Source organism: Nylanderia fulva, unplaced genomic scaffold, assembly GCF_048542155.1.
Source record: "Nylanderia fulva isolate GAGA-0341 unplaced genomic scaffold, ASM4854215v1 Scaffold156, whole genome shotgun sequence".
NCBI classification, from domain to species: domain Eukaryota; kingdom Metazoa; phylum Arthropoda; class Insecta; order Hymenoptera; family Formicidae; genus Nylanderia; species Nylanderia fulva.
Window position 1 is genome coordinate 161,572 of NW_028189795.1, and position 25,822 is coordinate 187,393.

At 33.8% G+C, this 25,822-nt stretch overlaps 3 protein-coding genes and 1 long non-coding RNA gene across 4 annotated transcripts; 3 read left to right on the forward strand and 1 right to left on the reverse strand.

Moving 5' to 3' along the window:
- Positions 1–790: 790 nt before the first annotated feature.
- On the forward strand, positions 791–1,957 carry LOC114942155 (uncharacterized). The gene is made up of 3 exons (XR_003821761.2): positions 791–915; positions 1,201–1,398; positions 1,638–1,957. It is a non-coding gene; the product is annotated as an uncharacterized LOC114942155 (long non-coding RNA).
- Positions 1,958–4,395: 2,438 nt separating this feature from the next.
- On the reverse strand, positions 4,396–25,822 carry LOC114942154 (fatty-acid amide hydrolase 2-like). Its single transcript, XM_085480675.1, has 9 exons — positions 25,374–25,822; positions 24,771–24,973; positions 23,467–23,693; positions 22,935–23,264; positions 20,492–20,784; positions 6,511–6,606; positions 6,199–6,357; positions 5,737–5,919; positions 4,396–4,574 (listed from the first exon to the last, which is right to left on the reverse strand). Exons 1-9 carry the CDS (start codon positions 25,395–25,397, stop codon positions 4,485–4,487), a joined length of 1,605 nt encoding a protein of 534 aa, XP_085336801.1. The 5' UTR covers positions 25,398–25,822; the 3' UTR covers positions 4,396–4,484.
- Positions 9,565–10,232, forward strand: LOC146723995 (uncharacterized). The gene is made up of 2 exons (XM_085480678.1): positions 9,565–10,123; positions 10,213–10,232. The coding sequence occupies exons 1-2, from the start codon at positions 9,565–9,567 to the stop codon at positions 10,230–10,232; spliced, it is 579 nt and encodes a 192-aa protein (XP_085336804.1).
- LOC146723996 (uncharacterized) lies at positions 16,701–20,305 on the forward strand. Its single transcript, XM_085480674.1, has one exon. The coding sequence runs from the start codon at positions 16,948–16,950 to the stop codon at positions 20,059–20,061; it is 3,114 nt and encodes a 1,037-aa protein (XP_085336800.1). The 5' UTR covers positions 16,701–16,947; the 3' UTR covers positions 20,062–20,305.

Here is a 25,822-nt window from a genome sequence, read left to right on the forward strand (position 1 = left end):
GTGATGCGTACAGATACGATGTACGATGTCCGGCGGCGGCTCTGGAAAGAGGGACGCGTGATGACGAAGAGCTTCCTGAAAACGGTGAGGTGCCGATGTCGCGAAAGGGCTATCGAAAAATAGAGGCAGAGATTGTTGGAGTCTCGTATGTCTTCTCATTGAGTGATAGCTGCCATACTTCTTTTTCTATCCTTGCGAGCGTGAATGGATAAATGCTAGGGGGAGTTGAAAACTATGTATTTACTGTTATTTAAGTAATCAAGTTTTAAGAAGAATTATAGAAAATAACTTAAATGTGACCGAAATAGCAACAAATAATAGAGTCAGATACATTGATTTACATAAAAAAATTGGATGTTATCTAAAATATTTTATGAAAAAAAAAATTGTCGATGCAGGTGTAAGGAAAATTTTAAGGAAATGTTCCACATACCGCGCCGTTACAAAGAATTATAACATTTCACTACATATGCTAAGCCATAAAGTAAAAAAAAGTTCGTGCTAAAAGGCTTCATAACTAGGGGAAACTGGGGTTGGATCCGACAAATGCATTGACTTTTCGGCTGACGCAGGTGCTCTCCGGGCACGGATGCTTTGAGGAGTTCCTGTGTCGAGTCGGGAAGGAGGTGAATGGGCGATGTCCTCACCACTGTGACTGCCCACCGCTGGCCCGGGCCAGCGGCTTTACGCCATTGTAAAGTCTATTCGGAATACATGCCTGGGTGTTTGGCTGTATGAAGATATAGGTGTGAATGTGTGCATGCGCAATAGAGTGTAGCGGCCGCGGGGATCATAGGACTTGAGCGGGGGCTTAGGCGTCCATTGCACGTGGTCCCTGTGCGGTGGCAGTGTGGCCTTGCTTTCTCTCACGAGATACGAGTTGGTCTGGTCTAGTAGGACCTCTGGAAGTTATGTGTACGCGGTTCCCGCGGGTCTCTCCGCTATATATTTCTTACTTAAATGCATGATGATTATGTGACATCATTGACCAATTTATAATTAGCTTATACATATAATTCAAGAATTATTATGAATTTGAGTTTTTTATATTGAATCATTTAAGAAAAAAAAAGGAAAAATATTGAGCACATCGATTTTGATAATATTTTTCAGTTATTCTTTGACTTGTATATAAAAAAAGATTGACATTTTAGTTCGTAGAAAATGTATGCATCCCTATAATAATTCTTTAAATTTCAGTTTATTTAAATAAGGTTAACAAGAAACTGAAAGTATGTAAAGATTTTTCGGATTTACAATCTACTGAATTAGAAAATGAAATACAAAATAAGAAAAGAAAACCCAAACCAAATGTAAAATATATGAATTCTAGTAATAAAGATGAAGATCAAGAAAACTTTGATTCATTATAACTACTAGCAAAACATTATAAATCAGGTGAGAATATATATATTATTTTTATACTCTATATGATATTAAGTATTTACTGTTATTTAATTTCAAATAAAATATCGCATAACGATAGCTGTGAGATATATTATATGTATATTTATTAGTAATGTCGTGTATTCGTATTCATCTTTGGGAGAGTAACGTGGTAGAGTGCAGGTTGAAATTTCTTTGCTCCTTATTATATTGAAATACAACTTTACTTGATTACATGTTATCTGTTACAGAGTTTCCCGAAAAGTCTCTCCTTTTGTGACTCCTGACTCAGAACAAGAGACGGACTCCCCCCGATTCGCTCGCTCGATCCTACTCATCGCTACTCGCACCTGCGCTCTCATATTTGCGCTTCCTATTTACTCGAATATGTAACAAGTAATATTTTTAGAAATTAAATATTTTTTGTAAATAAACAAATTTTTCAATTTTTAGAATCTTTGATGATAGCGAAATTTACATCACCTTCATCAAGGAGAATTATGTCACGACGAAAAAGTCGAAGAGCAATTTGAAAAACCACAACCGAATATTTCTTTTAAACAAAAGATACTTGATTGGTCAAAAATATTACATGTCTCAATAATAAAATGTTAATAATTATATATTTTGAAAATAGTACATGATGAATTTCTGAAAACAGTTATACCGTGTTCTATTGGGAGAAACTTGCTAGCACTGGCAGCGTTGATTGTGAGTGAAGATATTTTATTGGTAAGATAAGTGAACATATTTGAAGTGATGCGCATTTCATTAGAAATGCAAAATACTCTGTGTGCATTGAATGCAGTTAAAGTGGCCCCGATTTTGATGGCAGGGGCCACGTCAGTGTTATACTGTTTGAATTAAACTGTTGTGACAAGAAATATAGACTTATCTGTAGCAAATAAATTTTTAGAATCTTCGTCTTCATCAAGTGAAGATGAAATTCTATTACTTACTGCAAACACAAAAAAGAATAAAGCTAAAAATTATGAATTATATAGATACTATTCACTTAAAGACCGATGATCAGGTAATATTTGATTTTTTAAGATTACATTTTTGAAAAACATTTTTCTTCCAATTAAAAATTCAAAAAATGTTAAAATGTTAGTTTGACACTTATATTTATTTTGGTTTAGAAGAAGCTCTTAAATTGATGATAAAGCCTAAATTTTAAATAAGCTTAAATCTTAAATTGATGATAAAGTGTATATAAAAATTAGTAAAGGAGAGTATCGACAATTCTCTCCTGATGCGAAATTAAGCAAAATAGCAAAAATTATGAAACGAAAATTACGAAGGCTTTGAGCGTAAGACCCATGTTCTCGCTAAAACCGCGTGCATAGCAAATTATGAATGAGAAAATAATTAATAAGCAATGTAATTGACTCACCGCGCAATGCGTGCCTCGTGTTCCCAAGAATAACAGATTTTTCGTGCAGCAGGGAGCGGATGTCTTCAAGCAAGTGATAGAATAGCAAAAGAGAGAGATAAGCAAGCCAAGCGTGCAGTCATGCAAATGATCAGGCGAAGTCCAGCGTTCTCCTCTCTCTCTTCGGAGTCTGTCTCAAGGATGGTACCAGCAAGTGCTCAAAAGCAAGTGGCCAAACCTTCCTTTCTGTAAGGTATGGCAAGCGAGTAATCTACTTCCACTCCCGATCAATAATTTTGATCAATGGATAGCGATGGCAACATCGTTCAGTAAGTCAATTATCGTAGAACGCCAATTCGCTGTCCATCGGCAATGTGTTACAATTTAAGATAAATTAATACGATCGATTAAGAAAGCATTCAATAAGCAACAAAAAATAACATTTAAATACAATAATTAGCGCGACAACTAAATAAAACAAACTAACAATAAACGCGATAACGTAATTAATGAGCGCCAAACAAAGAAGTAATTAAAATTTTAATTAATATTGACAGTGTACACATTTATAAAAATTCAAAACAATTTTGAATTATGTTACAATGATTGATAATGTTACGTCATGATAAGAAACATCCTTAAACCACAGGTTGACTATATATCATGGTGAATCTAAACAAAATTGTCAATAGGGGGGGGGGGATTTTTAAATGAATTTATAGAACTATCAAGTTAAATGACCAATAAAGTTACAAAAACTTTAAGCAATATTATATTCGGTAATCCCAAGACTAGTGATATTGGGTACAAAATCGTTTATTATTAAGTTATTTACTTCATGGTTTATCCCATCAAATTCCTGCAGAATTCCAAAGATAAGTTTTGATATTGTTTATGGTTCATGGATATTTTTTTAGTTATGGCAAGTTGCTTTAAACAAATACCGTCGCATCTTCATTCAAGTTAAAGAAATTAAACATAAATGTATACCAGTTGACTTTGAGAAAATAGGTACCGAAGATCGGTATATAGTGTTCGGAATATTCTTCAACTCTGGGACATCAGCTGAAATATCTTAAATTCTACGAAACACAAATTCCGTAAGTTAATGAAGTCAAATATCTGGGCATTTATTTAAATAGACGACTGAACTGAAAAAAACATCTTTATGAAACACAAACAACTAGGACTTCAATTAAGGAAACTTTATTAGCTATTAGGAAGCAAATCGCAATTAAATCGAGATAGCAAACTGACACTATATAAATGCATATTAAAAACTATTTGGACGTATGAAATACAACTTTGGGATACAACCGCAAATTCAAATTTAAAAATAGTGCAAAGATATCAGTCAAAATGCTGCGAATAATAGTTGATGCAGCGTGGTACGTAACAAACGAATGCTTCCATAAAAACTTAAATATCCCAACAATAAAGGAAAAATAAGTAATACGGCGTTAAAATATAAATGACGCTTACAGGAGAACCATTCAAACATATTAGTAAACAAACTCACAATTGCTAGTAACGCTAAATGCAGACTAAAGCGTAAAACCCTTCAAGACTTATTTCTAAACCCATAGTAATAGTACGATAATTAGGGAGTCATAGAACTCTTACCAAACAAGATATAATTTCTTAAACCATTGTTTAATGTATCCACATTGTGACAACTTATAATATAATTAGGAGTTTAAATATATATATATACACACACACTTTATGATGGTGGAACCCATCCACCAAATGTTGCTTCAAGTTCTTTGGCCACCGCAAAGCATAGATGATCATTATAAGGAGCTGCTACTACCTTCAATTAAAAAGAGAAACGTTATCTGAATTTTCCAGATTTAAAAAATTTTTAAATGTAATATAGTATAAAATATCCATGACTGAAAATGGCTAAAAAGCAAAAAAATTTTTAAAGAATAAGCTTTATAATGATGCGAGATATTTTGTATTTTATCGAAATATATCAGATTAAGATATAAAATATCTTGTAAATCGTTTTTTAATACAATATTATATTATTATATACATATATTACAATATATTATTTTTATTTTTTATTATTATTACTTATATACGAAAAAAATATTGTTTTAATTTGCATACTGTTCATGGGAAATATGTTCTTTTTAATGCAACATTGACGATTTTAAAAATAACAGTTTAAGGCGATACGTGCGCACGCGTATAAACGTAATAATAATAAAAATAAAAATAATAATAAATATTATGAAATATATGTAATATATTGTATTAATAATAATATAAAAATATAATATAAGCACTGTGAGAAAACCATTAGGATGGAGCGCAAATTGGCAGTCTTCACATTTATAGTCCGACATCTAATTCGCTACGCCATGCTGTGATTCGAAAAAACGCTTTACTGTAGTGGGACTAAAGGAGCGTACTAAAATTCTGATTTCTAGTCAATGGTTGAGAAGCGCGCATCGTCCCTATATACAGGGTGTATACTCAAATCTTATAAATAAATTCCATAATTTTTCAGGTGTGTACTTTTGTTCAAAGTTCCAAGTAAAATTAAAGTATTTAAAAAAATTTTAAATACAATTTGAAATTAAGTTTATTTTTGTTATACATAATTTTTTAACATAAATAAAATATTTTTTAATATAATAATATAATATTATATATTATAATAAAATATAATATGCTTCATATAAACCTAATAAATTTTATATTCCTTAAAGCTATATTTAAAAATAAAATCAAAGGGGCAATTTTTTAAAAAATTCCCTTAGTTCAAAATAAATTCCATAAATATTCCACGATTTTTTAAGGTAGAAAAAAATTTCCTGAGAATTCCAAGTTTTTCAGGTTTTTCCCGGGAGTATACACCCTGGTATAGTATGTGTTACTTCTATATAAATAGTACTATTACTATAAATATTATAAACAAATACTAATATCAATATATATAATAATAAAATAATTTTTCCTACCTGAATACCGACTGGCAAACCATTTTCGTCCAAACCCAATGGCACTTGGCAAACTGGGAATCGCAAAACATTAAATAGACACCAATAACCAAAGTTGTAGGGTCTTAAGTACGTAGAATAATGATAATTGGCGGATAATGGACTTGAAGGATAAAATAATACCCCATTATCGCCCAATTTTTCCTGTAAAAGAAAAAAAAGTTTCCACAATAAACATAACAATATAAAATTTAAGACAAAATTGGACAAAAAAATTAATAATGTAATTAATAATGTAAAAATTAATTAATAATGTAATTTTTTATAAGGATAAAAAATATATATAAATAAGGATTTAATAATTAATAAGAACTTATTTTCTTCCTTTTTTTGTTGAATTGCATTATAAATATTACTATTCTTATATTTTTATATTATTATATATATAATCATATATTTCTTTCTCATGATAATAATTCTTACTGCCAAGAACTGTTTTGCTTTTGCAGTGGTCTTTCTTGCCCATTCTTCATTCACTGGTGGGAAGAAGTCTTCATCTATCAATTTCAGTATAGCAGCCAATGTTAATTGTGAATTTCCAGTAAGTAGATTAAAAATTTCTCTTTTTGCACTAGTGATATACTGCAAAGTAAATGTTTTTGAGCCAAAAATTAAAACAATATTAACCGTAAGTGATTTAGAATGAGAAGTGCAGTGCTTAAATATATTACTTATTAGTACACAATACTATTGTGTTAAATATCACTAAACTTTGAAATAAAATTTAAAACTCACCTTTCCATCCGTTATGGCCAATTTAAAATTGAAATTTTCACGTGTCATCCAATATCTCCACAAGACAAAGCTATATTCAGAGCCTGGTATTTTGATCTGTAATATATGTAAACAAAGAATGTTTTTTGTTTTATATATTTATATGTTATATTATTGTGTAAAACAAACTTTGAATTTCTAGATATTTATAAAAGCAAAATAGTATTAAATATTGAGTATTAATTTATTGAAATATTAAAGTATTAAATATTAATTATATAAGTATTAAATATTACTTATATAAGTATTAAATATTAATTATTATATACTAATTAAATGCTCTTTAATTCAAATAAAGTATTATACATATAAAAGGCTAATAAGAGCAGAAGTAATATATATTACGGTTATAAAAACTAATTTATTACATTTAATCAATATGTACTGATATAAACAATAAAGTTTAAATTAATCTAAAATTATAAAAATAAACTCGAAAGTTAAAACAAATGAGAAAGCGAACGTTTCGATTCAATTTTTCGGATCTTCTTCAGCGCAGTACAAAAAACAAAATTAAAATCACCAAAGTCTAAATGTATTTAACGTATAATAAACATATTTAAACGCGGTTACATCAGTAAACGAAATAAAACGTCGTAAGATTAACATTAATATGACTCTCACTGAGCCATCACATTTACGTTATTGTGGGAAGCGATCCTCTTTAGTTTTCTGACTACGAGGTGGGCAGGTGTTAAAATATAAAATATTAATCGCATCCTATAAATTAAAATAATTTTCTCATTACACCTCACTAATTATAAGATCCAAAATCAAGTGCGTTATAAAACAATAATCTAACACATGGTATAAAAAAATGTTAATAAAAACTTACATATATTTATGATGTGACAATATTTTAATTGTAACAGTAACAAAAGTGACGCTAGTGTAATCCTCATGTCAGTAGAACGGCTCAGAGGAAACTGAAGCTCAGTTGGAAATGAAAAGTGACAAACAATTATAATCATTTTGTATTTGTTATTTAACCTTAGAGTTTAGGTAGTCTCTCTATATCTTCGATATAAATATCAGATAGATTTTCAGTATCAGTCTGTAGATTGAGACTATTATTTTGTCTTTTTATGTATATCATTTCTGATACTGATCTTTTTCCGTAATATATTTCTTTATCTAAAATATTAATGTTCTCCCAATCAAATTTATGGTTAAAATTAACGCGGTAGTCCGTTATTACTGATTTAGTATTAATATTTCTAACTATGTGTTTCTTATGTTCAGAAATTCTTGTGGTCAGTCTTCTACTAGTCTGGCCCACGTAAGAAGCGTCGCAGTTTGAACAATTAATTTTGTAAACAACGTTGGTATTATTCATTTTAGAAATAGTATCTTTATGTACTCGTATATATTTATTTAATTTATTAAAACTAAAGAAGGATAATTTAATATTCATGTTCCTAATAATATTTCTAAATTGTTCCGTCAAACCGGGTAAAAATGGTATAGTGAAAAAACGTCTTTTTTCTCGGGGAGATATTTACATTTCTTGTCTCAGCATCCATTTTGTCAAAAGCGGGGAACTATATACGGTCTAGTAAATAGAACAATTTTATTGTCACATCCACGATTTCATTATAAAAATCTCGTTACCGTTGTCAACATACTTTTAGAAAACTGTTATCCGCTTGACTTGATCTTTAATACTATTAACCAACGTCTAGTAATTTTATTCAAAAAATTAAAAAATACCACAATTAACGGTAACAATATTAATAATAATAGTGAAAAAACGTCTTTTTTCACTACCTGACTACAACCGGGTAAAAATGGTAAAGTGAAAAAAGACGTTTTTTCACTATTATTATTAATATTGTTACCGTTAATTGTGGTATTTTTTAATTTTTTGAATAAAATTACTAGACGTTGGTTAATAGTATTTATTAACTTTCGAGTTTATTTTTATAATTTTAGATTAATTTAAACTTTATTGTTTATATCAGTACATATTGATTAAATGTAATAAATTAGTTTTTATAACCGTAATATTACTTCTGCTCTTATTAGCCTTTTATATGTATAATACTTTATTAATTAAAATAAAATATCGACGGCAATCGGAGCCTGTGCGGATGTCATGCACAAAATTAATAAATTGAAATGAGATCTCAATTAAAACTCATTTATTAAATTTTAAACGTTTCGACCCACTTCGAGTCTTCTTCAGTAGCTACAACATACAAAAAATTCCAAAAATCAAAGATAGTCGTTACAATTAAAAAAATATAAACCTCATATACATACAATCCGCAAAACAAATTAAATGTTAATCTCCTCCCTATTCCCACTGTCCGGTCGTCGGAGTGTCTCCCCGACGGTGACCATCGTCAGGAAGGAAGCAGAGCACATAAGTGACTCCCTTACCCACACTAATCAAAGTCACAACATTATATAAATTAGACATAGAAAAATCACAAGAATTAAAATTTAAAAATCGGAGAGATCACTCACCCCGGCAGTAAAAACAAAGAGAAGACAATGTTACACGTGACACATCACTTTGACGACTGTGCGGTATTCTACCTCGGCACTATCGATACATATATCCGCAAAAAAAAAAAAATAAAAATAAAAATAAAATATAAAATGAAAACAACTAAAACTTATCGGCGCTCATATCGAAGGTCTAACAAAACACAGATATGCATGGTCACAGAGCTAGATTTTGGTAAATCTTTCAATTAAAGGATCAAACATATCATTTAATTTATCGGTGTCGCTGTGTAAATTTATACTATTCCTCTGACGTTTTATGTGGATCATTTCCGATATCAAACGTTTGCCCAAAAAAGGCTCCTCGTCTAAGACTTTTATAACCTCCCAATTAAAATCATGATTCAGCAATCTATGCTCCGATATGACTGATAACTGTGACGCGTTTTTTTTTATATTGTTACGGTGTTCTTTCGTCCTAGTTTTTAATAATCTACCCGTCTGCCCTACGTACGACGCATCACAATCCATGTTGCATCATTGTTCACTAACGTTCCTTTGGATATGGCTATTGATAGCTTAATAAACAGATGGGGGTATATTGAAAAAGAGTGTATGATTCTACGAGATGAATTTTTATTGGCAATTTGTTTTATCATGAATTCGACCTATTTTATGTTCAATAATGTTTGTTATAAACAGATTTTTGGCACGCCTATGGGTTCCCCCCTCTCACCGATCATTGCGGATATCACATTGCAAGATTTGGAGAGTAGGGCGATTGCTGCGATTCCGGTTTCACTTCCGTTTTATTTTAGATATGTTGACGACATCGCGTTGGCGGCCCCACCCTCCATGCTGAATATTGTACTAAACACTTTCAACTCTTTCCATCCGAGATTGCAGTTCACCATGGAGGAGGGAGTTGACAACCGACTGAATTTTTTAGACGTCACCATTATTGTGAACAATGGGAACATTGAATTTGATTTGTTTCATAAGCCGACGTATTCAGGAAGATATTTAAACTTTGAGTCGCAGCACCCTCTCTGCCATAAAAAGGGCACCATTATCAGCCTCATAGACAGAGTTTTTTGGCTCTCTCATCCGAAATTCCATGAGAGTAATTTTGAGTCTATGATTGAAGTTTTCTTGTCTAATAATTATCCTCTCAATTTGATATTTCAAACTTTACAAACGCGGTTAAAAAAGTTGTTCTTCCGCTACAGTAATAAGTGTCAAAACAATAGAGCAAATATATGCAATGATAAGATTCTAACACAGAAAAAAGTTTCGTATTTTAATATCCCGTATATTAATAATGTATCGGAGAGATTCAAAGACATAACGCGTGATTTGGATGTCATTCCATCTTATACAGGAATTAACAGTCTCCGTAAATTCATTAAAGTACACAAGGATAAGTTACCAAGGGAACTCCATAACAAAGTTGTAGCTACTGAAGAAGACCCGAAGTGGGTCGAAACGTTTAGAATTTAATAAATGAGCTTTATTTGAGATCTCATTTCAATTATTAATTTTGTGCATGACATCCGCACAGGCTCCGATTGCCGTCGATATTTCATTTTTATTGTAACACAATAATTCGAGCCGAGATCAAAAGTTTTTACTTTATTAATTATTATAAAGTATTAAATATTAAGTATTAAATATTACTCGTATTAAAATATGGATAAACTTTTATAATATACAATGTATCTAATTTTAATTAATATATTTTAATGAATAATTATTTTATTAATATAGAAAACTTTAGCAAAAAAATATTTTATATAAAAATTAAAATAAAAAAAGAGATGCATTCCAGATACAGTGGAAATTGGAGAAATGACTTGGAGTGTAATAATTATTTAGTCCACGATTCGCAGTTGATTATAGTACATAAAAGAAAGGAAAAAGAACGACTAGAATTCAACCCAAGATGAATAAAACAAATGTTCTTTCACGGCACAAATTTACCTTCGCCGATTAAACCGAATTAGTGAAATTACAATCATAGTATACATGTCGATTATTATTACTAACAATAAGAGAAGTTAACTACTAAACGCTAAAGACTCTTTGTCCTTCGGATCTCGGTGCGCACACGATTATCGACTTTTCCGGAAGTAAAGCCGTCTTCGAAAATTCTCGAACACGTAATGAGCTCCGTGAACTTGGCCCCCCGATTTGACTTTTTTTGAATTTATTTTCTTTTTAATCATTTGTAAGTCGTTTGTATGTGATTGTTAGATTAATAAAAACATTTGTTAGATCAGTCCTTCAAAAAATGAAAGATAAGAATTGCCGTAAAGTTAGCCTTTACAAATTAATTTTTGTTTGTATTTGAATTTACTTTACTAAAGGTTAATTTAATGCAAAATCGTTTGTTGGTACACTAAATGTGGTTTTTAGCATTTATTGAAGAAACGTCGATCTAACAAACGTTCTAATTAGAATATTCGTGACCAACAAACGATTTCGTATCGAAACCCTTAATAAAGTAAATTCAACAAAAATTAATTTTGTAGGGGCTAACTTTACGATTACTTTTATTTTTTGAAGAAGGACTGATCTATATATATATATAACAAACGTTTTTATTCATCTAACAATCATCTACAAACGACTTAGAAACGTTAAACGATTAAAAAAAAAATAAATTCAAAAAGTCAAAATCGAGGGGCCAAGTTCACGGAGCTCACGTGGTGAGAGGCTCGTTATACGTTAAAAGTTCGAATTATTCCTGACAGATGGGGAGCTATCAATAAACTGATGATAGAGTTCCTCTAGGGGAGAGCGAATGGCGAGCGGTGCAGAGCGGTCGGTTGCTAGCTTAGCTCAGTTTCAAGGAAGTTTTTCTATTATAAAATATTACTGTCTTTGGGATTAGACAGAATTGTGCTCTTTTCTGTGCACCGTTTCTCAAATACAAGATATTTTCTCGCTCTCCTTTCTGGTGAAAGGAAAAATAGCTGACAAAATTGTCGACCACACTTCCCCGCCCAAAGGGAGGTGTTCCTCCTCCGTTCTCGGACTCAGATCTATTTCTTAGTGATAATGAAGAAATAAAGTACGGAAATGTATCGGGAAGCCAACCCGTCTAAATATGTCTAAGGAGGAGGTAATGGAAGTAATTCTCAAAAGTTCTTCAAACCTGAGAAGAGGATGTTTTAACCTCTTTGACGATTCGTCGGTCACTGTGTCTTGTACAAACGCTGATGGAAATTTAAAAAAACAGGTGAAAATAAGGATAACCAAAAAATAAAGCCCAAAAAAGCAAAGCTTACTCAAGTACCCTCCCAGTAGGGATCGGACTCTCCTTCGGAGAATACCCACATCTCAAAAAACTCGACCAAAAACATCTACAATGATAAAAAGAACTCTTCATCAACCGACAACGAGTCTCCGTCAAACTCTCTCTGGTATGATCGTCATTACAAGGGCCCATTTATTGTTTACGCTAGAAAATTGGGATAGAAAATCCACTAAGGCTGTTTCAATCATAGAAGCTGCCAGACTTCTAAACAAGGCTAATGTGAAATATAACTTGGTCGAATATCGCTCATGGAATAAGTGAAAGGTTTCTTTCGACTCGTTCCAAGAAGCCAATTCTGCTATTCACAATAGATTCATTAAAGAACTAGGATTAACGCTCTTCATATCAAAATTCAGAATCCTGCGCAAAGGAGTCATAAAGGGTATCCCTGCGATATTCAATTAGAGAAGATACTTAAAGTGCTAGAAAAAGACAATCCACTTCTCAGAATTACTAACCTTTTTAGACTTAAAAGAAAGGACCCAAAAAAATGGATCGATTCCGAATCTATATGCATCGAGTTTAAAGGTTATGATATCCCAAAAAATATCAATTATGGAAAGTAAATCTCCAAGTTACACCATATATTCCTCCAATCAGAAGGTGCTACAGATGCGGCAAATTAGGTCACACTAACAAAGGATGCTCAGCAGAACAGGAAATATGTCTCAACTGTGGTATACCTCACCAATTTTCTTCTGAAAACTCTTGTCTGTCTTCTCCTAATGCATCAACTGCAATGAAAACCATCACACCCTTAGTAGAGAATGCCCAACTTTCAAACAAGGAGTGAAAATTAATAAAATCATGTCGGTTGACAATATTTCATATATGGATACATACAAGATTGTCCGAAAGTCAGGAAACACCAACAAGACAAGAAGTCTTCTTAAAGACCAGAGTAATTTCCCGTTCCTGAGCCGCAATTCAATGAATTTATCAAAATCCTACGCTGATATTTCGAGTTCGCAGACGTCTTCCACAACTAGGCCCCCCACAACTGCAATAGAAGCTCTGACGGACCTCTTTAAGAGAATTTCAACAGCTCCGAAGAATTATTAGTACAAAGACTCGAGAACACTATTAATTTGCATCTTTTAGGTAAAAATAATGCACCATCTCAAGTTAATAATAATGACAAAGGTAATGACCCAAAAACTTAAAATAGTTCAGTGGAATGCTCGGAGTTTCAAACATAAAAGTAACGAGTTAATTCCTTACTTACAAAATATTGATATCTTTCTTCTTATTTCAGAAACCTGGCTGAACTTTAGAGATAATGTGACCTTTAAGGGTTTTGATGTAATTCGTAAAGACTGAATTGGACACAGGGATGGGGGAGTAATGATTCTAGTAAGATCAAATATAAAATACTCAACTTTAGAGGACATTCCAGACTGTAGAGACGATTTGGAGGTGTGTGGGATCAGAATCTTTATACAAAAAGGTAAAATCTCTGTGATCTCTCTATATAGACCCCCGGATGGCCCTCGAATCAGCACCTTGGAGTGGAACAATTCTCATATTTTCAAAATCATTATGTAATAGGGAGAGATTTTAATTTGCCTAAGGCCGGGTCTAAAATAGGTGTAGTAAGCTCTAAGCCTCAAGAAATTGACCAATCACAGTCGATTATTCCCCTCATTTTTAACTGTGATTGTTGAATTTCTTATAGCTTAGAGCTTGCTACACCTGTTATAAATCCGGCCTAATGACTCAATAATTCCTCTTCAGGATAGTATTTCTGACCTTGATATAATTCTTTTAAACGACGATTCGCCAACGTACTTTGAGTGTGAACGTAATTTTTCCTCCATCTTAGATTTAATATTGATAAGTTCTTCTCTCGGACTAAATGCTGAATGGGCGGTGAACAATAATACATGGGGAAGCGATCATGCCCCAATTTTTATTAGCATTAACGGGATTTCAGTTATGAAACCTAAATTCAGAAATTTGCGTAGAATATATTCTTCTAAGACAAATTGGGATCTTTTCTATGATATAATTGAGAAGGAAATAATAGATTATGAACAAGAATTGCTAAATATCAAGGATATTCAGGTACCTTATACATCTTTTGTTTCTATAATTGTTAATAGTTTACAAAGAGCCTCCTCCTCTGATAAAAATTCTAATCCGAAAACTAATCTGCTGATTCAAGTCGGTCCCGCGGAAAGGTCTAGAATTTCTTACCACTCGCCTACGAGGACTAATTCACTAAAAAAACACAAATAATAAAAAAAAATTTGTAAACCATGCCCCTGGTGGAACGAAGAATGCAATGCCCTAATTCTAAAAAGAAAAAAGCTCTAGAACGCTTTAAAGAACACAACACAAGAGAAAACTTTCTGTTATATAAAAAAGAATCCACTAAAACTAGAGTTGATCTTAGAAAGATTAAAAAAAAGAGTTTCATTGACTTCTGTAAAAATTTAAGAAAATTAAAGCTTTCAAAAATAGATTTAATTCAAGTGAGTCCAAGAATAGATATATTTCGGCTGCTATCCAGAGTATTAAGGAGCAAATCTCCTCATTTTTAGTCATCTTACCCCAACTATTAAGTTTTTCTGACAAATATTGTGAGAAATCAATTTATAAAAAAATTAGGATAATTTTATTTAAAAAGAATTAAGTTAGCCTTGAAATAATATTTAAAAAGGCCTCAATTAAAATTCAGGATTATCAACAACTTTTTCCTTTTCTAGAATATTTTAATTTTTGTATAAAATATTTTTTTGTTACAAGTGCAGCCATAATTTCAGAGATATTCGATAATAATTCAAATGGAACTTACTTTACATGATACGTTCTTTTGATCACTTTATATGTATATAATTGTATAAAAAGATTTGTATATAGACTTCCGTTTCCGGTTGCGTGTGAGAAGGTTGAGGTGCTGTCAGTGTGTGTATTTGAGTGGAATATTAGAGGTGTGTGGAAGAGAAAGGGGGAGAGAGAGTGAGAGAGTGAGAAGCTGAAGGTGGCGAATGCAAGGGGAGTGCAGGCAAGTGGGGTGAGAAGGGAATAGGGCGGTGAGAAGGAAGAGGAGTGATGCAGGTAGAGTGAGGTGGCAGTTTGGAAGATAGATCAGGGGCACGAGGGGAGAGGAAGGTACTAAGAAAGAGGAGTGCAGGTGTAAAAGGAGAAGAGAGATAGGGGATAGGTGTAGGTGCGGGGAAAGTCTCTAGTGACAGAGGAACCAGTCGAGGATATAGGGAAAGTCACTAGCAGAGGAGAAAGTAACTGAAATAGGGTATAGGGAAAGTCACTAGGCATAGAGTAAAGGAGATTATAGATGGAAAGAAAAGAAATAGAGGAGATAGAAAGATTAAAGAAGACAGAGAAATGGGAGAGAAGAGGGAGCACAGGGACGGCAGAGGAGGTTATGAAAAGGAAAAGGGAGGAATTAGAGGAAATAGGGTTGAGAAAGGAGAGAGAAGAAAAAGGGGATTTGGAGTGGGCGTTCAGGAGAAGTAAAAAGGTAATAAGGTCGCCAGAGGTTGAAAGGAGGGAGGAGGCAGGAGGGATAGGGGAGATATTGAAAGAGATGGGGAGGGAGTGGAAGGAGGAGATAATTCAGGAGATGAGAGAGATAAGAAGAGAAATTAGAGAAGAGATCAAGGAGGGAGTAAGAGGGCAGGAGGAGTTAAGGGAGGAGGTAAGGGGGCTGAAAAAGGAAATGGAGGAGAGGGAGAAAAAGTGGGAGAGAGAAAGGGAGGAATTTATGGAAAGGATTAAGGAGATGGGGAAGAAAATGGAAGAATTAGAGATAGGAAAAAAGGGGGAGAGAGAGAAAGGGGAGAAGGGAAAGGAGAGTGAGGAGATGGAAGATAGGATTAAGAGGATGGAATGGAAATGGGAGAGAAAGGAAAGAGAAGAAAAGAGAAAGAATGTGATAATAAAAGGAATTAAGGGAGGAGAAGGGGGGGTGAAAGGGGAGGTGGAGAAATTATTGAAAGAGATAGGGGTAGGGGGGCAGGTAGAGGAAGTGAGGAGAATAGGGGAGGGGAGAAGGGACGGGACAAGTATAGCTTTAGTAAGGGTGGGAGAGATGGAGGTTAAAAGGGAGATAATGGAAAAGAAAAGGAGGTTGAGAGGAAGGGAGGAGAGGATTGAAGAGGATCTAACGTGGAAAGAAAGAAGGATGATGTGGAGATTAGGAGAGTTGGCAAGAGGGGAAGAAAGAGAGGGAAGGAGGGCATGGGTAAGGTATGGGAGAATTTGGATGAGAGGTAAATGGTGGAGATAGGACGAGGTGAAAGAGGAACTAAAGGAGGAAGGAGCAGGGGATGAGAGGAGGGAAGAGAGGAGAGAGGAGGGAATAGAAGAAAAGGGGATGGAAGCAATACAGGGGACGGGAAAAGAGGGGAGGGAAAGAGTGGGGAAGGAAGGGTGAAAAAGAGAAAGAGAGAGAGGAGGGAAGTGGGAGGTAAAGGGCAAGGGAGAGGAGGGGAAGAAGGAAAGGAGGAAGGAGAAGGGGAGGAAGGATGGAAGGTGGCATTCTGGAATGTGGCGGGATTAAGAAATAAGGACGCGGACTTCTGGGAAGCGGTGGGAGAATGGGACGTAATGTTTTTTCTGGAGACATGGGTAGATGAAAAAGGGTGGGAAAGGATAAAGGGAGGATGCCGGGAGGATATAAATGGGAGGTGCAATATGCGAGGAGGAAGAGTAAAAAAGGAAGGGCTATGGGGGGAATTATAGTGGGGGTGAGAAAAGGGGTAGGAATAGAAGGAAAGTGTAAGGCGGATAAAGAGGGAATGGTGGAGGTGGGGATAGGAAAAGGAGGGGAGAGATGGAGGTTGGTGGGAGTGTACATAAATGGGGAGATGGAGAAGAAGCTAGGGGAGATGAATGAATGGATGGAGGAGGAGGGAGACAGAGTAAGAACGATAATAGGGGGGGACTTTAATGCAAGAACGGGAAATTTAGGAGGAAGAGTGGAGATAGGAGAGGAGGAGGGAGAGGAAGGGAAGGGGAGAAAATCAAGAGATACAAAAGTAAATGGGGAAGGGAGAAGGTTGGTGAAGAAGCTGGAGGAAAAGGGGTGGGCGATAATGAATGGAGGAATAGCAGGGGATGAGGAAGGGGGGTGGACATATATGGGGCCGAATGGGAAATCGGTAATAGATTACATAATAGGTAATGAGGAGGTAAGAGAGGAAATCAGGAAGTTAGAGATAGGTGAAAGGATGGACTCGGATCACATGCCGTTAATAGTGTGGTTAGAAGGGAAAGGAGGAGGAGGAGAAAGAAAAGGAAAAAAGAGGAGGAGATGGAACTGGACGGAAGAGGGGAAGGAGGAATTTAGGGAGAAGATAGGGGAAATTTGGGGGAAGCAGAGGGATGAACAAGAAGAGGAGGGTGTAGAGGGAGAGTGGGAGGAGAAGAAAAAGAAGATACAGGAAGTGTTAGATAAGGGGAATGAGAGAGAAGGAAAGGAGAAGAAAGGAAAAAAGAGAGGGTGGTTTGATAGGGAGTGTAGAAGAGAGAAGGGGGAGGTGGTAAAGGAGTTAAAAAGGTGGAGGAGGATAGGGGGGAAAGGAGAAGAATACAGGAAAAGAAAAAAGAAGTATGAGAGATTATGTAGAAAGAAGAAGGAGGAGGAGAATGAGGAGTGGACGAAGAAAGCAATGGAAGCGAGGACGGAAGGGCAGGTTTGGGAGGTGGTTAGGAGAGAAAGGGGAAAAGGAAAAGGAGGAATGGGAGAGGGGATTGAGATGGAAGAATGGAACAGATATTTTAGAGATCTATTAGGAGGGGTAGAGTCGAGAGTGATAATGGGAGGAAGAAGGACGGAGAAGGAGAGAGGGGAAGATCAGATAGAAAAGGGAGAAATTAGGAGGGCGATAGGTAGGATAAAGGAAAGAAAGGCGGTGGGGGTGGACGGGATTCCGGGAGAAGTGTGGAAATTTGGAGGAGAGGGAATAGAGAAGTGGGTATGGGAGTTGTGCAATAAGATATGGAAGGGGGAGGGGTGGATAAGGGAGTGGAGTGAGGGGCTGGTGGTGCCAATCTTGAAGAGGGGTGAGGGAAAGGAGGTTTCGGAGTACAGGGGGGTAACTCTGACACCGTCTTTATACAAAGTATATGCGACGGTGTTGGCAGAGAGATTGAGGGGAGAGATAGAGGAAAAAGGGATGTTGCCACCGAATCAAACGGGGTTCAGGAAAGGGATGGGAACAGTGGACAATATTTATGTATTAAATTATTTAATAAACAGACAAATAAGTAGGAAAGGAAAGCAAATGGTACTACTGTTTGTGGACCTGAGAGCAGCGTTTGATTCGGTGGACAGAGTGAAGTTGATGGCGGCGTTAAGAGGGAGGGGGGTGAAGGAAGAGACGGTGAGGAGGTGCGAGGAAGTGCTAGAAGAGATAGGGTTCAGGGTTAGAATAGGGGAGGAGGTGGGGGAGAAGTTTTGGACGGGGAGGGGGGTGAGACAGGGATGCCCACTGAGCCCGCTTCTGTTTAACATGTTGATGGCGGACTTGGAGGAGGAAATGGAGAAAGGGAGATGGGGGGGTGTGAGATTAGGAGAGGGCAAGGTCTATACATTAGCGTACGCGGATGACGTGGTGCTGTTGGCAGAAGATGAGGGGGGGATGAGGTGTATGATGGAGAGGTTAGGGAGATATCTGGAGGGGAAGGGACTGGAACTGAATGAGAAGAAGTCGAAGGTGATGAGATGCAGAAGGGGGGGAGGGAGGTTAAAAAAGGCTAGTTGGTTTTGGAAGGGAAAAAAATTAGAGGAGGTAAAGGAGTACAAATATTTAGGATATGTGATTCAAAGGAATGGGGGGCAAGAGGGACAGGTAAGGGACAGAATAAAGAGAGGGGCAGCAATTATGGGACAGGTATGGGGAATAGGTAAGAGGAGATTTGGGAATAACTGGGGGAGGAGGTTGTGGCTCTTCGATGCGTTAATATGGACGGTTTTAGGATACGGGGTGGAGATATGGGGATGGGAAGAGAGAGAGGGATTGGAAAGGATACAAGAAAGGTATCTGAGATGGATGTTAGGAGTGGACTGGGGAACGCCTGGATATATGGTAAGGGAGGAATTGCAAAGGGAAAAGATAAGGACAAGGATGGGTAGAAGAGCATGGGGATATGAGAGAAGGTTAGAGGAGGGTAAGGGAGGATGGTTGGCGAGAATATGTTTGGGGGAGATTAAAGAAAGGGCAAAAAAAGGAGGGGAATTGTCAGGGTGGGAGAGAGAAAGAAGGGAATTTTTTGAGGGTAAGGGGATGGGATTAAGGGAGATAGAGGAAAGAAGGGAAAAGGGGGAGTTCAGATGGGAAGAAGTTGAGGAATGGGAAGGAAAGGAACAGAGGGAGGAGAGGGTAGGAAAAATGATAAAATCGGAATATAATAAGTGGTACAAACAGATTAAAGGGGAGGGGATTCCGGGCTATTTGAAGAAAGGGTGGGCGGAAGGTAGATGGAGGAGGATGGCAAGGTACAGACTGGGGAATGAAATGAAGGGAAATAGGTATTGGGAAAAGGAGGAGGATAGGAAGTGCAGGATATGTGGGAGAGGGTTAGAGACGTGGGAGCATGTGTGGGAGGAATGTATGGATTGGGGAAGGGAAGAGAGCTGGCAGGAAATGGTAAAGGAGATATTAGGAGAGGAGGGGGAAGGGGAAATATGGTTAAAAAGGTTAGAGGAAGCAAGAGGGAAAGGGGGGGAGAAGGAGAAGGAGGAAAAAGGAGGACAGGGGGATGAGAGAGGGTAGGAGATAAGGGGAGAGAGAGAGGGGGGGAGTGTGTGAGTGAGTGTGAGAGAGAGAGAGGGAGGGAGAGGAAAGGAGTGGAAGAATAACGGTAACCGGAAGCGGAGGTCCAACATAGGCTAAGTAGAATGTAAGATTGCGTAGGTTAAGATAATTTAGAATAAGAAAGGTTAGGGAAAGGCGGACGTGTGTGTGTGTAGGTAGGGCAGAAATGCGAGAAAAGATGAGAAAGACGGCGAAGAGGAGAGGCGTGGCGAAAAATGTAATTAGATTAAGTTTTAGGTATAAGTTTAGGCTAAGGAAAAAGGGTAAAGGAAGGAATAAAGGTTTGGGAACGCTCCTTTAAAAAAAAAAAGCGCCTTGTAATCCCCAATTGGGGCGGCAATAAATATATCTAATCTAATCTAATCTAAAAATATTTGTAGATTCTTACCTTTGTAGCCGAACCTGTGAGTTCTCTAAAATGTTGTACCGCTTTCATTAATGTGGCTTGCATAGTCCCATTAACTTTGCTGACTCTCAAATCGCCAGAACTTTCTTGATAGAACACCTTCAGATTCTTCACGTTCACTGGTTCGTCTAGTTTTAATCTATGTATATTAGGAGCGATTAATATTTTTAAGAAGGGTGCCAAATCTTCAGCCCTTTTGCATAGTGGCCCAGCTGCTACCATTGTGTCTGCATAATCATTTTCACGCAGTCCAATTCCAGCTACTGGAGTCAATCCTGATAATAATAATAACAACTAAATAAGTGATAACTTATTGATAATGATAATTCTTATTAGTAATTTAAAAATTTTATTAATATTTGTTCTTTTTTGGATAGTTCTATTTTTTAAAAAACTTGGTTAATGTTGGAATTATGACGTCAGAGGCGAAAAAATAAACGCTAAAAATTATTAAATATTATTTCGAAAAAAGATATTTTGGTGAAACAGAAGTTATAACTTTATTACACTCTTAAAATACTCGAAAACTTTCATTTTCCCTTTATAATCAATCAACAACTGCAAAATGACCAGGGTTGGATGACCTTTCATTCCCCAAGGAGAACAGAAGGTCAAAATGATGTCAATATTGACCAAAAAATGACATAAATTTAGTCAATATGACGTCAAATTGACATTATTTTGACTTTTCTGTTCTCCTTGGGTTCATACATTGATGGTAATCGCAAAGTCGCAGACAAATCGATCAATAATTACATTCAAGAATTTTTTTAAATACTTGACTGTGATTGTGCATAAAATGTAAGCTCCTCATATTTAAAATAATGTATAATTATTTTTAAAAAGTAACTGAAAAGTAACGACTCGTTACTTTTTGAGTAACTGTTAAACAGGGAGCATACACTTTTGCATAAGCGCATAAGCATATGCATATGCATAAGAAATAACACCTAAGAATTTTCAGCGTGTTTCCTCGCCTTTGACATCACAATCCAACATAGCCGTAGCGAGGATTAGGTGCTTTAAATAAATGCCTTAAGAGGGAAAAAAATGATAATCTTGAATGTCATATTATCAACTTTTTTCTCCCTCAAAACTTTTTAATTTTTGTAAGAACATTTTTCATCTTATTCTGTCCTATTCTACAAATTATGTTATTTTCAAACCATTGAAACTCGGCGAAAAATTATCGCAGATTAAAAATTAAAAAAGTATTTTGAAGCTTAAAGAGAGTGTCAACTTTAACTTGGTGATTTCCAAATTTTTTTTATTTTCCTTGTTCTACAAAATACAGATTTAGTTTCAAAATGCAACTCAGTTAAAAAATCATAGAAAAAATTTTTAAATAGCGTTTTATAAAATGTTATTGCAAAATATATAATATTGCAAAATATTGTAGTTTATGAAACTTAAGCAGAATTTTTCGAAAAAATTTGTTTATCAAGATTCAGAGTATCAAAAATACGTAATTTTAAGAAACAAAGTTTTTGTATGAAGTATTTTCTTGTACAGTTCGTTATAGTTTCAACAATATTTAACTATATTAATTACACTTTAACATCCCGAGTAAAACACTCTGTATATAAAATAATATATATAAATAAAAAATATACAAAAAATTTCCCTTTTCAAAGCATAGAACGAAAAGATAAAAAACCTATAAAAATCACCGATTCCGCGTTAAAGTTGAAACTTCAAACTTCAAAATGTATTTTTAATTTTTAGTCTACAATAATTTTTCAGCAGTTTAAAATAACATAATTTTTATAACAGGAAATATGTTCCCTATTTTTTTTTAGTAGTGTGTAGTCAGGGGTGTCCCATAGGAAATTGCTAAAACTATCAGCTGTCATTTTTTAATGCATGCAGTTATTGAGAAAACAAAAATTATGTTGGTAAAAGGAAAATCTAGTTTTTAATGGATATAAATAAAATGTTTATATACCAGTTTATTTTATTAATAAAAAGTAATAAAAAAGTACTAATAATCACATAAAATCACATAAACATGATGGTAGATATTTTCAACAGTGCCAGATTTAATAGCAGCTATTAAAAGGATCATTAATAACATTAAGAATGACATGATAGAAAAAGTTTTTACAAGTTTTCGTAAAAGAACAGAATTTTGTACAAATTCAAATAGTGAGCACTTCAAAAACATTTATAATTAGTAAATAATACGGCTAGAACGCTCTTATCCTTGTTATTTATAATTAGGTTACATATTTGATTATTAACACTTTTTTCAATATAATAAACCGGTATACAAACATTTTATTTATCCATTAAAAAATATGGACTTTCCTCTTTTCAACACAATTTTCGTTTTCTTAATAACTGCATGCATTAAAAAATGACAGCTGATTAGTTTCAGCAATTTCTTATGGGACTACCCTGTATCTTTAATAACATTAACATTAACCTTCACTAGGTTTGTGACCGAATAATCCATTAAAGAATGCAGGACCTCTCGTGGAGCCTCCTATGTCACTGCAGATAGAAAATGGAGCACCACAAGCTGATATTATAGCTCCTTCTCCACCACTGCTACCCCCCACTGTTCTGGTAATGTTGTAAGGATTATTCGTCTGTCCATACAGATTGTTTCTCGATTCCATCCATAAATTGAGTTCAGGAACGTTGGTCGTTGCAATCACAATTGCTCCAGCCTCCTTGAGAAAACGGACCACTGTGGCATCTTCCTCAGAACGATTATTACGGCGAGAGAGCAGACCCATGGAATGTATTAATCCTGATAAAATAATTAACAATTAGTTCAAGTGTTATTAAATTATTAATATTCAAAACGTGATTAATCCATTCTATCATATATAACTCTATCTTATCTATTCTATTCTATCATATATAACTTGTCCATATCTTTTACATTTTTTTAAATTCTTTTTTAAAACAGGAATTTTAAAAATAATTATTCGCGATGTTATTTTGCCTACCTTTAACGCGATTGCTTTCTTTTGTAGTAAAGGGAACTCCAAGGAAAGGTAATGTTATCCTAATTTTCTCCAAATCTCTACATTTTTCTATCGTGGCATCTGCTGCTTTGGCATCTTTAATTGCATCTGAATATCTATCTTCTACAACTGCATTTATCAAGCCATTCACTTCTTTGCATCTTTCAATATAAGTCCTCACAACTTCCTCCGATGTAACTTTTCTTGACCTACAATAAAAGCATATACATAATTTATAATTGTGTATATATTTTTTATTTATGTATATCTTTTTACAGAAAGTGTTTTATTCAGGATGTTATATTTTAATATAATTAAAAATTGCTGAAATTGACAAATTGCACAAAAAAATATTTTATACAAAAGTTAAAAGATTTTGAGTGGAAAAAAGTTGATAATCTTAAATTTTAAATAAAATCATCTTTTTCAAAATCATCTTAGTTTTTTTAATGGAATTAGCCATTGAATATTTTTTATACAATTATACAAAGTTGCCCATATAATTCTTAACAGCTTAATATTTCAGAAACTTATTGATTTTTAAAAGTTTAAGTTTTGAATTATGTAGATCTGAAATTTAAAACTTGAATTAAATATTAATCTTTAAACCTCGGTTATTATATCATTTTTAATAGGATATCCTATATAAAATTACATTTTTAAATTCTATGGAAGAAAATAATTTAATTCTATCCAAAACATTTTTTTGTCAAATGTTTCTATGAAAAAATATAATAATTTAAAAGTTTTGATTTATAGCTATTTGAAGCGCTAAGAAATCACATCAAATCAAAACTATAACATTCTAATCTAACTCATTTAATTTATGTAAATGTTCAAAATGTTCCTCAATGAATTCTTGTAAACATGTTTTATCCAAATTAATAAAATATTCCTAACATTTCATAGCATTGCATTTAGCAAAAAATTGTTGACTTTCAAATGATCTGGACAAAATAATTAAAATTCAAGTTTATCAGCTATCTTTTCTTTCAAAATCTTGTAACTTTTGTATAAAATATTTTCTCGTTATAGCTATAGCCATTCAACTATATTTATTAAAATAAAACATCCTATATATATATATATATATATAATTAAATATAAAATAAATATATATAAAAATATAAAATGTATATTAAATATAATATATATATATATATATATATATATATATATATATATATATATATGATTAGATATCTGTGGATGAATATTAAAATTCAGTCTTGATAAAATTATATATATATATATATATATATTTGAAACATAAAATATGATTTTACCTAATTTTTTCTGCTAAGGAAGTAGCACTTTCTAATAATAGATTGTTCTTTACTGATGGCACCTTCCTTGCTTTTGGTTTGTAATATAAGCCAAAAGCAAAATCCACAATGCAATCAAAGAGGAAGTGTATCTGTATGATAATACATCGCAAGACATCACAGCACAACTTTTTGACAAGTTGGGATACATCTTGTGAGGAATTCTATAAAAACAACAATACATTAATAAAGACATGTGCACTTGTATATTATACATATATTTAAAAAAATTATTTTTACAAATATATATTTAACTTCAATACAAAATTTTTATATTTTTTACCATGATTTTTATAAAATCATGGTAAAAATTAATTATCAATTTTATTACAAGTAGAGCAAAAATCAGGTTCAACATTTTATAACAAGATAGAAATATTCTTTAAAATTCATAAATCATTATTTGAGACACTCAAAGGATTGAAAACAATCTCGTTCAATCATCTGATTGAAGCATTTATTACAATCAAAATAAAATAAGCAAAATATGTAAATTTTTAATTTACACAAAATAATATTATTGAAAAATAATCATTGACAGAGCTTAGAAATCTTCAACCTCACCTGATTTGCTATAAAGGCGCACATAATTTTGTGAAAGCAGAGAAGAATAAAAAATTGATGTCTGTAAAGAACTTATTTATTAAAAAATAGATATCTCTGATTTATATCTTTCTTTTCACATATGTATTTTTCTCAAAATATAACTTATTATTAACACTTGTTTTTTTATATCGTTTTTCCTTTTCTAATACTTTATTTTAATTTACATGGAAATTCGACAAATCTAACCACAATGTGATAGTTTTCTAACATTACACAAAGTCTAAAAATCAATAGAATTTTATAAAATGCATGCAGTAAATTCAAGAGGTACAAAGTTACTACGTGACTTCTCGTTCTTGCTCGATTTGATTAGAGACAATCTGACATATATATAATCAGAGAGATTAATGACACAGATTAATAGACAGATCGCCAAAGGTCTGGATGAAGGAGAGACCAGCATTTCT